A 15,108-nucleotide genomic window follows, 5' to 3' on the forward strand; every position below is an offset into this window, starting at 1 on the left:
GGCAGGCAACATGTGTCCAAGCACGGGCAGACAGGCTGAAGACCAGAAGCCTTGACCTCTGCCGAACCTGAACGCACCGGAAAAGACCCAACAACGCAATGCTGGTCTCTGGGGTAGCCCTCTGGCCACTCATAGCCTTTTCGGCCCTGCTGCCTGGAATCGGCAGATGTGACAGAACCGACAGAGGTTGAGGACAGGTGATGGAACTGGAACAGGAACAAGACAAAGACACTTGGAGACATGGTCGAGATGAGGGTTCTTGGAGACTTAGATGAGACATGAGTACTTGGAGACTTGGATGAGACTTGGGCACATGGAGACTTAGGCAGGCACTGCCCCTCAGGGTGCTCTACACAGCCCCCCGTGGGCAGGTCATGGACCACCCTGTCCCACTGTGCACCCTACACAACCTGAGGAGGCTGGTCACGGACTGAAGCTCAGGACTGAAGCTCAGCACTCGAAGAATGATCCAGCCGGAAGAGGACTGCAATGACCAGAAATGGACACCAGATCAGATACGGATTTACTCCCAGGAAGGTTGGCTGGAGGCGAGGTCCGGCAGGCGAGGCAAGGCTTGAACCCGGATCTAGGAACTAGCGGATCAGGGACCACCAAACACAGGAACAGAGGAGCTGAAACAACTGGAGACAAGTATCGAAGAACTGGACCATCCAAGGACAAGGACATCTGAAGGGAGGAGCTGGAGGGAACAAGGACATCTGAAGGCAAAGACATCAGGGACATCTGAAGACGAAGACATAAGGGACATCGGAAGACGAGGACATCTGAAGACTGGAACATCTGAGAACAAGGACATCAAGGATATCGGAAGACAAAAACATTAAGGACATCTGAAGATGAGGACATCTGAAGACTGGAACATCTAAAGACAATGACACGGGATCTGACGAGAGACCAGGAACCATGAACAAAGACAAGACGAAGGACCAGGAACCACAGATGAAGACAACAAGGGAATTCACATGAAGACTGAGTGCCTTGAAGAAGCTGGAATTGAAGAGAAGTCCAGGAGTGGACTGGCTCCTTGCAAAGGCCCTTAAGGACTGGCGAAAGGCCCTTTTATAGGGCTGAAGAGGAGACACCCGGATGACATCATCAAATGGGGCTGTGGGACTACTCCCACCATGGGCCCTTTAAGAAGGCAGGAGAGGCGCGGCCGCGCGCCTAGAAGGCAGGACCATGGACAACAATGGCGGCGTCCTTGCCGCAGAGATCACTGCTTCCATTTTGCCATTGATGGTATCTCAGTTTCTAAAAAGAAAGGCGCGATTTATTTATTTACTTTTTGTCAAAATATTCTTAATTAATTAACAGGGAGACAGCGCTCGCAGGCACATAACAGCAGGACCAGAACAATACCGTATAGGAACAGTGGAACGGTGTACCAGAAAACAAGTAATAAACAAACGGCCTACATTGTAATGGCTGATATATTTATGCCTCATAAAAGATCATCTGGCTAGGAAAATGCCCCTGAGCAGAGACCTAAACATAAGAGCGTTATGGTACAAATTGTCACTCTAAGAAAAAGGTATGTCTCAATGCTGCTACTGGTTATTTTTCAGTGGCACTGCATACCCAAGGGTCAAAATTGTGGAGTTGTGCAAATTTGTCAGAAGAAAGAAATTCTATCCTCCATGGGGCAGTAGTTCTGCTTGCACCTGCTTCCTAGAGCTGATAATTTTCTAACGATCTCAGTACATCACCTTGCACTCTCACCAGAACACTGAAATTAAACTGCATTGTCATTTTGTTTAAAGCTTTTTGTGCCAGCTTCACATACGCAGAAAAACAAACAAACCCCAGTTACATACAGTAGTCACAATTCTTGTGTCCCCCTCAATCCTTAATCTTAGGCTTGTTTGGACTGTTTACTGAACCACAAATGGAATGTGCTCCTGTGTGCATTGATTATCTAGGAGCTTGATGTAATAAGGTGTGCTCGGCAGAGCACACAATTTTATGCTCAGTTGTGCACATATTCTTTGTATGCAAACATTACTTCTGATGCAGCAAGTTTTGCACACAAAAAATATACATTTATTATGCAGCAAGGAGTTCTGTGCACAAAAAACTACATTTATTTTCTGCTTTTTGGCACTTCAAAGCAGATTACATTCAAGTACTATAGGTATTTCCCTGTCCCTAAGGGTCTGATTCACTAAGGCTTTTTTTCCCATTCTGTGTAAGAACATAAGAACATAAGAAATTGCCATACTGGGTGAGACCAAGGGTCCATCAAGCCCAGCATCCTGTTTCCAACAGTGGCCAAACCAGGCCATAAGAACCTGGCAAGTACCCAAACACTAAGGGGTAGATTTTCTAAAAGTGCGCCCGCGTGTACTTTTGTTCGCGCACCAGGCGCAAAAAAAAGTATGCTGGATTTTATAAGATACGTGCGTAGCCGTGCGCATCTTATAAAATCCGGGGTCGGCGCGCGCAAGGGGGTACACATTTGTGCAACTTGCGCGCGCCGAGCCCTGCGCACGCTGCCCGTTCCCTCCGAGGCCGCTCCGAAATCGGAGCGGCCTCGGAGGGAACTTTCCTTCCACCCCCCTGCACCTTCCCCTCCCTTCACCTCCCTAACCCACCCCCCCGGCCCTATCTAAACCCCCCCCCCACCTGTGTTTTAAAAGTTACGCCTGCCAGAAGCAGGCATAACTCACGCGCGATTCTCCGGCCCGGGACCCGTTTTGGATGCCTCGGCCATGCCCCCGAAACGCCCCCGGGCCAGTACCATGCCCCCGACACGCCCCCGGAATGCCCTGAATGTCACGTCGGGGCCGACACGCCCCCCGGAAAGCCCCGGGACTTACGCGCGTCCCGGGGCTTGCATAACTTATGGGGCGGATTTTAAAAGGAGCACGAATAGGCCTACTTTTGTTTGCGCTCAGGCACAAACAAAAGTACGCTGGATTTTAGTAGATACGCGCGGAGCCGCGCGTATCTACTAAAAAACCTGGATCGGCGCGCGCAAGGCTATGGATTTTGTATAGCCGGCGCGCGCCGAGCCGCGCAGCCTACCCCCGTTCCCTCCGAGGCCACTCCGAAATCGGAGCGGCCTCGGAGGGAATCCTCTAACACCCTCCCCTCACCTTCCCCTCCCTTCCTCTACCTAACCCACCCCGCCCGGCCCTGTCTATACCCCCCCCTTACCTTTGTTGGGGGATTTACGCCTCCCAGAGGGAGGCGTAAATCCCCGCGCGCCAGCGGGCCTCCTGCGCGCCGGGCCGCGACCTGGGGGCGGGTACGGAGGGCACGGCCACGCCCCCGGACCGCCCCGGGCCGTAGCCACGCCCCCGTACCCGCCCCCAAAACGCTGCCGACACGCCCCGAAAACGCCGCGACGACTGGGACCGCCCCCCGACACGCCCCCCAATACGCCCCCTCCGAAACCCCCGGGACTTACGCGAGTCCCGGGGCTCTGCGCGCGCCGGTAGGCCTATGTAAAATAGGCTTACCGGCGCGTAGGGCCCTGCTCGGGTAAATCCGCCCGGTTTTGGGCGGATTTACGCGAGCAGGGCTCTGAAAATCCGCCCCTATGCGCGTAACCCTTTTAAAATCTACCCCTAAATCTATTCCATGTGTCTTTGAGAAAAATGGGTAAATGAGGCCCTGAGGCAAAGGAGAGTAAAGTAACTTGCCCAAGGTCATAAGAAACAGTAGTAGGATTTGAATGCTGCTTTCCCTGGTTTTATAGCCTGCTGCTCTATTAGGCCACTCCTCCACATCTAAAAATATGCCTATTGGATAGTGGCTTTGCATGTAAATCTAATGCTAATGACAGCATTAGCTATTACACTCAATGCAGAGAGGTGTGCAGGCTTAACCCGTGCATGCATAATGCCTGAAATTTAACTCCTGCTCAGTGGTAGGGTAAAGTTTCTTGAGCCAGTGTTAGTCAACAAGGCTGAACCATGTTGCAGGGGAACTATACTTAGGATTTATGTGCAGAAAACATTATTTGCGAAAAAGGCATATGTTCTGCACATAAAATATGATTTGTACGCACAAAAATGTCATCTGCACAGAAAAATTTGTGAATGTGTAAATCATATTTTATGTACAGAATACGTGGTTTATGTGCATAAATCTGTTGTTATGTAAGCTAAGCCTTTGTGCACATTTTTGGGTTAGCATGCTTTTTTTTTTTTTTTTTTTTTAAATCTCCTGAAGCATTAGCGTGCCGTGAGTTACCACATCAGGAGTTAAATCTTTTTTTTTTAAGCATGTGAAAATCCGCACCTATTTTTTTACTCACATTTTCTTACCTCAGGTCCTAAAGTGGAAGAGCTCTGCAGTGCTTGCCCACCTCCGTTTGCCTTGTGAGGATTCTTCACTCGCTTCCTCTTTCTGGTTTTTTTTTTTTTCCCATTTCATTTTTGGCCAATATTCTCTGGGTTAGTACTGAATTTCACCTCTTCCCTCCGTGTGTTACAAAATTTGTTGACAGCTTCTGTTATCTTCATGATAACATCCTCCTCTTTGGAGGATGCTGTGCAGAATCTTAGCATGGAGATCAGTTGCTACACAACCTATGAATGGCTGCACACTCATTCCTACGGTGTTCAAGCACAATACTGTAGGCTCCTGTTAGGATAGAGGGAGGGCGATTTTCAAAATCCATTTACTTGAGTAAATATTACTTCTTCTATTTATCATTTTTAAAGTACTTCTAGATACACGCAGCATTGTAGCGACACAGCTGTATGAAAGATTTTAGTGGGTATGGAAAAGTCTATGCAAGGTTCAAAAGTGTGCGTACATATACACACAAGAAAAAGAAGGTGTGCTTGGGGCAGAATTAGGTCAGAGGAGGCAATATTGCACATAATTTTGCATTTTCAAAACTATGCATGTTATTTTTCACAGAAAGAGGACCTGCAGAAAAAGCAGGTGCAGATTTCCAGAGATGGTCTTTTTAGGGGCAATTTTCAAAGAGAAAATCTTTCCCTTTAGGAACTGGTGCAAAATCTGCAGGAAAAAGTACTCACGGATTTTGCACCTGCCTGCTGAGTCTGAAGCATACACTCACGGGGATAGTTTTGTAACATCTTGTCTTAAATTATGCAGCAAATGCACGCTTAAGTTACACCAGTTTTCAAAGGGGACTTAAGTGCAGAAGACCAATTTGAAAATTATCCCACCAAATTTACCCAAATATATGTACAACTAGTCGGTGCGCTAAACCTTTGAGGAAAACTTTGCATGCATACACCTGAATTTTCAGAAGTGCTGCATAAGTGCAAACCTCTCTCGAACTCCATCTCTGGCAATGCCTTTAGGTAAACTTACATATATACATGACATATTTGTGTACGTTTGCCTGTATATCAGATGGGCAATTTTGTAAAAGGCTATTTTTTCACATAAAATGCTGTTATACTCATGGAGGTCCCTTTGAAAATTATCCTTATAGTGTGTAGTATACTATACTACCAAGATCTTTCAGTGAAACATACTCTAGAATTATTTTTCTTGGATGGTTTTGAATTGACCTTTGTCTTCTATCAGTGCTAATCACATTGTCCTACCTTTTTTTCCTTCAGCATAAAAACAAAACAACTTAACCAGGAAAGTACCTAAAAGAACGAAACATGTTAAGTGTATGCTTTAACTTCTGGTTTCAGTTAAGGAATGCAGAAATAAAGGTCAGCAAATGCAAGATGTATCTGATACTTTTTACATTTGTGCCTAGATTTCAAGAGTTATGCTGTGTTCCTCACTTTAGTCCAAGATGAACTAAGAATGATGTTCTTTATGCAAATAAAGTATGTAAAGATGAAAATGACTGTCCAGCTTGTTTGCTCCAACTTACAATATGCATCTCATATGCCTTTTACAGTACATTTAATTTTAGCCTCCTTCCTCTCAAAGGAGGCTGGTAGGAGGGTTCTTTTCCATAGAAGACAAAAATTTCAAGGTCCTCCAGATGGAGATCACTATCACTTTGCAAGAACCATTCCACACACAGGTCTGGAGCCTTCCAAGATGTTTCTTTACTGTCAAAAGAGAGTGTAACCCCGGTTACTAATAGAGATGGTTTGGCGTTGCACCCCCATGTGGGGGTTAGTAATGGTTTGTTCTGTTTTTTATTATTTTAAGAATGCTCCATTTTTATGTGAAGTCACTTTAACGAGAGCTCATAGACTGGAAGGGGTGTGTTTCAAAATGCAGCCCTCGTGGATACAGGTCACTATAGAGCATTTGCAGGTTCCAGGGAGGTTATCAAACAACGCCCTAGACCACCTTTACTGTTTCCTCCTCAATAACCTATATCCATTAGTATGCAAATGTAAGCAAAAAAATAAGAAAAAAAATATAAATTCTTTAATTAAGGACTAATCGCTTTCTCTTACAGCAGGACCATCACTATGGAATTCCATTCCAGCGGAACTTTCGTCAGAACCATGGCCTTCGAACATTCAGAAAAAGGCTTAAGACGTGGTTGTTTAAACAAAACCTTTCCAGACCCTAATTAAATCTCATTTCAATGACCACAGTCAGACCCAGTTTGAACATCCTTGTTTTATTGTAACTTCAGATTCTCTTTCACTTGTTCACAGTTTTTTCAGTTTTATTTACTTTACACACCCCCTGTTAAATGTAAACCAGCATGATGTGATTCTTATCTCGAATGCCGGTATAGAAAATGCTAAATAAATAAATAAATTTACCATTTCTGCAATACAAATAACATTCAATAAGAATACAGTACTATGTCAATAACAAAATACAAATATAACCTACTCGCCAATGCCGTGCATCATAGGCTAGGAGGATCAAATAGAGGACCGACCTAATTCCTATTGACCATATCTATTACTGAGAAAGGAAAAGCCATGAGCAATAAATGGACAAGTAGAAAAAAGACTTGTTTTCAAAAGAAATCATTCCACTCTACTTCCTTGATCAGTCCTTCAGAAAACACAGTAGTATTCCATTTGAATATACAAGACTAGCCGTTAAGCCCGTAACAACGGGCTACATTAAAAAAAATTTTTCGGTCCATTTCCTCCCCCCCCCCCCCAATTCTCCTCCCTCCCACCTCATTCTCCCCTCACCCTTTATTCTCCCTCCCACCTCCCCTCTCCCTCATTCTCCCCTCACCCTTTATTCTCCCTCCCCCATCCCCCCTCCCTCATTCTCCTCCCTCCCACCTCATTCTCCCCTCACCCTTTATTCTCCCTCCAGAAGGAGCCTGTGTGAGGGGTAGTACTAAGAATGGGGTAAAACTCTGGGACTGTCAATAGAGTGGTGTTAGAGACCAGCTCCCCAGAGGGGAGGAGTTAGCAATCTGTTAGAGACCAGCTCCCCAGAGGGGAGGAGTTAGCAATCTGTTATAGATCTGCTCCCCCAGAGGGGAGGAGTTAGTAATCTGTTAGAGACCAGCTCCCCAGAGGGGAGGAGTTAGCAATCTGTTATAGATCTGCTCCCCCAGAGGGGAGGAGTTAGTAATCTGTTATGAATCTGGATGCTGGATACTCCCGTTGAAGGAGGAGTTAACAATCTCTAAGCGATCACCCCGCCAGGGGGCGAAGTAGCACTCTGTTACGGATCTTGCTAAGGAGTAGCAATCTGTTAGTGCTCTGCTCTTCCAGAGGAAATGAGTAGCAACTGTTATGCTTTGTTCCTTTAGAAAGATGAACCAGCAACCTATATGATTCCCACAGGGAGATAGCTATCTGATATGGATCAGCTTCTGCAGAGAGAGGAGTAATGGTCTGATGTGGGTTGGCTCCCACAGAGTGGTAGATGATGATACCGCTCTTATTAGTGTAGGAATAACACTTAGTAGAAATAGTGAATCCCTGGGCCGATGGCAGTTGACAGCGCCCTCAAGTGGAGATCCTGAGAGGGACCACCGGCTAGGCTGGAGTATTGAGACAAACACAGATAGTTCTTTATTAGACTGGAAGTAGAACCACCAGAGGTGGCAGTAGTGAGTTGATGTGCCCGGTAGGGCTGAAGTCCCTCTGATACTGGAACAACGATCTCTGAGTTGCTGAGCTGTAAGGAGAGACTATAGGTAGTGAGTAGACACTAGACAGGGTATGCTGGGCATAACCAGTGATAGATGATACACTCATAATTGTAGATCTCTGTAGTGTCTTCTATATGCAACAGAGAGTCTTCAGTATTCAGGAACAGGAGCTGCAGGCGAGTACTGGTTCTTGTAAGCAGTCTGAAATAGAACCCACAATAACTGTTTTTGGGATGGCTTCTGGAATAGAAGAGAGGCTAGGAGAGATTTTAAGGGAAAGTAGGCCCTAATGGAGCGAGTACCGGTTCCTATCTTTAATCTGTAATAATAATCCATAAGATATAGGTGTGCGATATCTTGCTGAGGAAGAGAAGAGTATGAGAAAGGAATTAGGAACATAGGCCCTTCGTGGAGCGAGTACCGATTCCTATCTGCAATCTGTAATGGTAACTCACGATCTCCATACCTGCGATAACGTCTTAGACTGAAGGGAGCCTTAGCGATTTGGAACAGTGGCCCTCGTGGAGCGAGTACCGGTTCCTGTCTGTAATAGGACTCACTGTGTTCACGTCCTGCGATCGCCTCCAGGCATAGGGAGTCTTCTGAGTCTTCGGGAACGTAGGCCCTCGAAGAGCGAGTAAACCGGATCCCATCCAACAATCTGAAATCAAGAATAGAGAGAGCGGAGCCCCAGAGGAGCGGGGTACTCCTGGTAAGTTTGAAAAGACCGAGCAGTGGAGAAGAATTCCCTTGCTTGACTCGGAACGTAGTTGCAAGTAGCGTGGACTGCCGAAGCAAGTCCCGTTGGAGTTCCTTGCTAACTCGCTAGTAGTTAGCAAACAAAGACCTTTTAAATTGAAAATGGATGACGTCATTACGGGGGGATGCTCCCGAGGTTCGCACCCTTGCTGGTACAAAGTCTGGAGCGCGCACGCGCCCTTATGTCATCAGGAACATGGAGGATCCGTAGCGTCAAGCCAGCCTGGGAATACCGGGACCAAGAGGCAGGGAGAAGCCGCGGCTGCATCTGTCTGTCTGAGCCAAAGGGAGTCGCCACAAAGGTAGAGAGGGTAGAGCGAGGGCGCGAATAGTCACAAACGCAACAAGTAGAAGGGGTTGAGCCTAGAGGTGGAGGGGAGAGATACTGGCAGGTGGAGGAGTTGGGGCCTGAGAGGGCAAAGTGGTCAGGGGAGTAGGGAGAGCGAGTGGAAGGGACACTCTTACAGTGAATTTCTAGGGAAATTCTGCCCAAAATATTTAAAATTCTGCATCTTTAAGTAATAACTTTTTTCTATATTAATTTAAAATGTAATTACTTAAAGATTGTCATGTAAATTGTGTTATTTTGACCAATATAAAGTTTGCAGGAATTTTGCAGAATGTTAAGTTTTTGTGCGCAGAATTACCCCAGGAGTACTAATTTGTAACAAATTAGTACTCCTGGGGTAGGGATATGCATTAGAGAGGGTAGGGATATGCATTTGTTTGAAGCGAATGGGTAAAGTGCAACATATGAGACCAATTTTGTTTCATTCATGGACCCCCGAAAAAATTAAAAGTTGCCCATGAATTAAATTTAAAAAATTTGTTTCATTCATCTATGGTCCCTTTCAAATCTATGGCCCATTGAAAAGCGCTGCAGTGAGGCTGGAATGTATAGCAACCAAGAAATTCCCGAGTGAGTTAGCCAGGCCAGAGTTTGAGGCAGGAGAAGAGGGCAAGTAGACAGGACCAATGAAAGCAAAGCTGCCCTACTCCTGATTTTTGTGTTGGAGGTGGACCCTTGGGCTGAGGTGGGATTGATGCAACCCATAGGCAGGGACCTACGGGTCCCCACCGTCAGCAGGTGGAGTGGGCTGAAGCTAGAGGCCACTGAAGCTTCACCTATACCAGCCCTCATTCGCCTTGGGTTGAGCCTTTGGGTGCCGGGGCCGGCAGGACTTAGGTGGGCCTCATAGTTAGCTAGAGATGGAAGGTGGTTCAGCCCAGAGACAGCAGCCAGTAGATGGTGTAGTCCTGGGCGAAAGCACAAACGGGGTGTGGAATAGAAAGAACACACATTTAGAAAATTAGCCAAAAAAACAATGCGCGGCAAATAAATATACTGAGCAATAACAGTTTAACAGACAAAAACAACTTTTTATTATTGTGTTACTAAACGACCCCGACACGGGGAGTTCAGAACTGGAACTCGGGTGCCAGAGGAACAATAGGTGGCTGGAGGCGCTCGAGCAAAGAAAGGCCTAGGCCTTGTAAGCCTACGTCCAGAGAATAGGCAAGGAGGGGCGTCACTGACAAGCAAGGATCAGAGCCGGCTGGATGTTGTGGCAAGCAGTGTAGACTCTGGACACAGGAGAGTCTATAGCGTAGTTGTTCAAAGCAAGGAGAAGGCAGGCAGTTGTTCAAAGCATGGAGAAGGCAGGCGTAGTCAATCAAAGCAATGATCAGGGCATGGAGAAGGCAGGCGTAGTCAATCAAAGCAATGGTCAGGGCAAGGAGAAGGCAGGCGTGGTCAGGCGAAGCTGAAGAGTAGTCAGGCGTAGTAGAGGTCCGGGGCTGGAGAGAAGCTGAAGAGTAGTCAGGTGTAGTTCCATCGCATTAATGTCTGGAGAGAAGCTGAAGAGTAGTCAGGCGCAGCGGTGGTCAAATCCAAGAGTCAGTCCAACATAAAGATGAAAAGGAACAAGGAGAACAGGAACCAGGAACCACAGGAAACAGGAACACCACGAAGACACAGTTCTGGAATCAGCAATGAGTATGAGGAGTACGAGGAGACCTGTTACAAAGGCAACACTATGGAGCAAGGCCTAAACTTTTATACGCTGAAGAGTCTGACGTCAGCATCCAGGTCCATGGCCAGGTTCCCACACGGGCCCTTTAAAAGAACTAGAGAAGTATGCGTGCCTAGATAGGGGCGCAGAGCTGATGGCAGCATCTCTCCGCGGGCCACATGGAGAGGCCCGATGAGTAGAGACATCTTGGCTGGCAACACTGGGTGGCGAGACAGGACCGGAGGCACTGGAGGGAACTCCTGACCCCCCCCAAGACTTGCCAAAATTCCCTGGTGGTCCAGCGGGGGTCCTGGATCGATCTCCTGCACTTGGGTCGTCGGCTGCCAGTATTCAAAATGGCGCCGATAGCCTTTGCCCTTACTATGTCACAGGGGCTATCGGTGCCATTGGTCGGTTGCTCCTACCATGTGACAGGGGCCGACCAATGGCAGCAGTAACCCCTGTGACATAGTAAGGGCAAAGGCTATTGGCACCATTTTGAATACTGGCAGCCGACGACCCGAGTGCAGGAGATCGCTCCAGGACCCCCGCTGGACCACCAGGTACTTTTGGCAAGTCTTGGGGAGGGGGGTGAGGGTTGTAGATAAATAACTTTAAAAGGTTGGGATGGGTTTTTTGGGGGGAACAAATGTATTTTTGACATATGAATGGATCGGGGGCCCCCCCAAGAATGGATGCAACGGATTTGGGCCCCTACAAATCCGAATTGCGAATGGGACAAATCTGTCCCTGCTGCACATCCCTTCCCTTCCCTACCCTCCCCTCCTCCCTCCCCCATACCCTCTCCCCTCATATAGGCTCCTTCTCTGAAACCCACACTCAAGCATCCCCCCACCCCCTCTTACGTCCCATGCTTTCTCTCACACCCTCCTGCTCTCTCTCACCCTCCCCTCCCCCACACCTCCTCCCCTCCCCCACAACTCCTCCCCTCTCTCACACACAAATTCTCTCTCACCGGCATCCCCCCCACCCCCTCTTACTTCCCATGCTCTCTGTCACACACCCTCCTGCTCTCTCTCACCCTCCTCTCCCCCACACCCCCTCCCCTCTCTCACACACACATTCTCTCTCACCGGCATGCCGCAAACAGATCATGTCCTGCGTGTGCCGAGGGACGCACTCCATTCGTGGTGAAGATGGGGGCCTTCCATCTTCGCCGCGAGAGGTGCACACTCCGTTTGTGACACACGGGGCCTTCCATTTTTCCGCGAACGGCACGCTTGGGCCTTCATCTTTGCTGCAATGGAGCACGTCCCGCACCTGCTGCGGGACGCGCTCTGTTCGTAGCGTACCGGTGTCTCCTCTGCTATTTTCTTCACAGAATTTGGAAATTCTGCACAGAAAATGGCAATTCTGCACAGGGGGGAATTCTGCACAAATTCTGCGCAGGGGGGAATTCTGCCCCCCTCAGGACAAGATGTGCAGTAGATTTCACAGATTCATAAGTAAAAGCAAAATCAAGACTAGATGAACTGTTGTTTGTCCCATGTATGTACTTGTTTACACTGGAGCTGTACTTCCCTCTCTTACTGCTAACATTTGGAATCTTGATCAACAGGAATGTCTTCTGTTCTAAGAATAGGTAAGCTAGGCAGTGGGAGGTTTTTGGTTCATACTTTCTCAGAATATGAAACTGAAACAGAATTTTACAGAAACTTGACAGTATAAATAGAAGATAGCATTCAGTAACTGGCGAGAACTGGGGATGGCTTTGCGAAAAGATGAGAACACCACCAGGGCTTTTGAGTGTCCTGTCTGTTTTGAAGTCTTCCATAAACCTGTTAGAATACAAAGCTGCCACCATATGTAAGTACTGGGCTTTTCCAGAAAGAGAGCCATGGGTCTGCTGAAACAGCAGGTCTAGCAGCTATGAATACTGTAGCAAGGATTTGGGTATACGGTAGAAGTCAAGGGTTCTTGAGCAGGCAGCAGAATGCGTAATAATCAAACTACTGATAGCACCCTCATTAACTTGCACTCGATATTAATGTGTTGACCCAGAATATGTATTTGATTTTGTGATGAATAGATTATGTAAAAATATGACCTTGAATATGTATCTGCCGCTGTACTGACCTAGAATATGAATGCTGACCCATTATGAGAATGTTGACCCAGAATCTGAACACTGATTTTGTAAACCGTTGCGATCTCATTTTGGAACAGCAGTATATAAAATGCATAATTCAATAAAGCCCAGATTTGAAAAGGGTTGCTCGCGTAAATTTCGAGGGTTACACGTGTGGCCAGGCCTTGCACGCATTTTACAAAGGGCCCGGCCATGCGCGTAACCCCCGTTACACGCCAAAGTGCCGGGCCTGCTGAAAGGGGCAGCCCCTTGGTGTGGTCTGGGCAGGGAGGGGCAGGGCAGCAGGTGGGCCGGGACAGCACCATTAGCCGCTGTCCGGAGGAAGTGCGCACCAGGCAGCTGGCCGGTGCGCGGACATCTGCTCTGGAGGAGCAGTAACAGGCCGATACAGTACAGTGGGCTCCGACGGAGCGCACTGTCAGCCTGCTCTGGGACGCGTGTTTTCCCTTACCCCTTATTCAGTAAGGGGAAGAAAACGCGCGTCCAACCCACGGCACCTAATAGCGCCCTCAACATGCAAATGCATTTTGATGGCCCTATTAGGTATGCGCGCGGGATACAGAAAGTAAAATGTGCAGCCAAGCCGCACATTTTACTTTCAGAAATTAGCGCCGACCCAAAGTTCGGTGCTAATTTCTTCCGGCACTGGGAAAGTGCACAGAAAAGCAGTAAAAACTGCTTTTCTGTGCACCCTCCGACTTAATATCATATCGATATTAAGTCGGAGATCCTGAAAAGTAAAAAAAGTAAAAAAATAAATAAATAAATTTTGAATTCGGCCCGAGGCTGTCAGGCCGAAAACCGGATGCTCAATTTTGCCGAAGTCCGGTTTCCGAGCCCATGGTTGTCAGCGGGCTCGAGAACCGACGCCGGCAAAATTGAGCGTCGGCTGTCAAACCCGCTGACAGCCGCCGCTCCTGTCAAAAAGGAGGCGCTAGGGACGCGCTAGTGTCCCTAGCGCCTCCTTTTACCCGGATCTACCGCGTCACCTAATTTAAATAGAGAATCGCGCGCACCGGCGAAGGGCCGGTGCGTGCGCCGGGCGAGCGGGCGTTCGTCCGCTCTCCCGCTGACTTTACTGTATCAGCCCGTATGTAAGGAACAAAAAAATATGTGATTAGCTAGGAAGGGGGTTAGGATCGGGGAGGAGAGGGGAAGGGGAAGGAAGGTTAGGGAGGGGTATAGGGAACTGGGGAAGCCCTACTTGTGTCACCGCACATTGCTTTTTAAAATTCCCCCCCCCCCCATGTGCAGAAGAGCCCACCCGCCCGTACATGCGTGTGTGGACATTAAAATCTGACACGCATGTATACGCAGGAAATGTATTTTATAACATGCGTGTGCTGATGTGCACATGTTATAAAATCGGCATGTCCATGTGCGCATGCCGGGAACCGTGTGCACATGGATGCGAGCGAGCTCCTTTTAAAATCTACCCCTAAATGTCTAGTGAAAAAAAAAAGGATTTACAAATCATTCTTAGTAGTTTGAAGTTATTTTTTATTTCACTCTATGATATTATTAAAATGTGTTCATGGCATGTAAATCTTAAGAGAAGCTACTGTACAAATGAGGAACTCATGTTAGCCAGACTTATTTGAATTTTCCCTATTGACAAAAGCCTTTGGGATATTGCAGTGGTCCCCTCTGAGTTTAAACTCACTGTAACTCAAGAACTACCCGTTAATACAACAGTTCTAACTGGACTATTTGAAAATATCAACTTGTGTGTTTCTTGGTTTTAAAGATTCCTTTTGTATTATTCATAATTCTCTCTTCTTCTTGTAATGCATTTTGTTTCTCATATCATTATACTTCAGCTGGAATAAAAGTGTGCACCTTCTATTCTAGCCCCAATCCCATGTTTAAAAATCCCTATCCAATTTTAGCCCTCTGTTGCTTTAGCTTTAACAGTTTTTATTTGCTGTATTGTTGTTTATTAAAATTGCATAATGTTTTGTGATTTGCATTCTCCACCTTGGTCTAGTCAATGGAAAGTACGGGATATTAAATGTAATAAATAAATCATCCTTTTATGTGCTCAGGCACCTGGATTTCTTCAGGTGTGTCCAGTTAGGGTCAGTCTTCAAAAACTTTTAAAGTCATTATATCTGAGAAATGTAATTAAAATCTGAATGATAAAAGGAAGCTGTTTATGAGCATGTTTTGTTTTAACTACTGGCTGCATTATTTAACAAAAAGGTTGGACACAGAACTAATGG

General features: G+C 47.0%; 1 protein-coding gene across 1 annotated transcript in view; it reads left to right on the top strand.

The window, feature by feature from the left end:
• Nucleotides 1-12,486: 12,486 nt before the first annotated feature.
• LOC115085323 (RING finger protein 166-like) overlaps nt 12,487-15,108 on the top strand; it is a 36,544-nt gene continuing 33,922 nt past the window's right edge. Inside the window, exon 1 of the mRNA XM_029591196.1 lies at nt 12,487-12,603. Coding sequence (XP_029447056.1) covers nt 12,503-12,603 — 101 coding nt within the window. The 5' untranslated portion in view covers nt 12,487-12,502. The remainder of the gene's footprint in view (nt 12,604-15,108) is intronic.

The sequence above is a fragment of the Rhinatrema bivittatum genome, chromosome 2, assembly GCF_901001135.1.
Source record: "Rhinatrema bivittatum chromosome 2, aRhiBiv1.1, whole genome shotgun sequence".
NCBI classification, from domain to species: Eukaryota; Metazoa; Chordata; class Amphibia; order Gymnophiona; family Rhinatrematidae; genus Rhinatrema; species Rhinatrema bivittatum.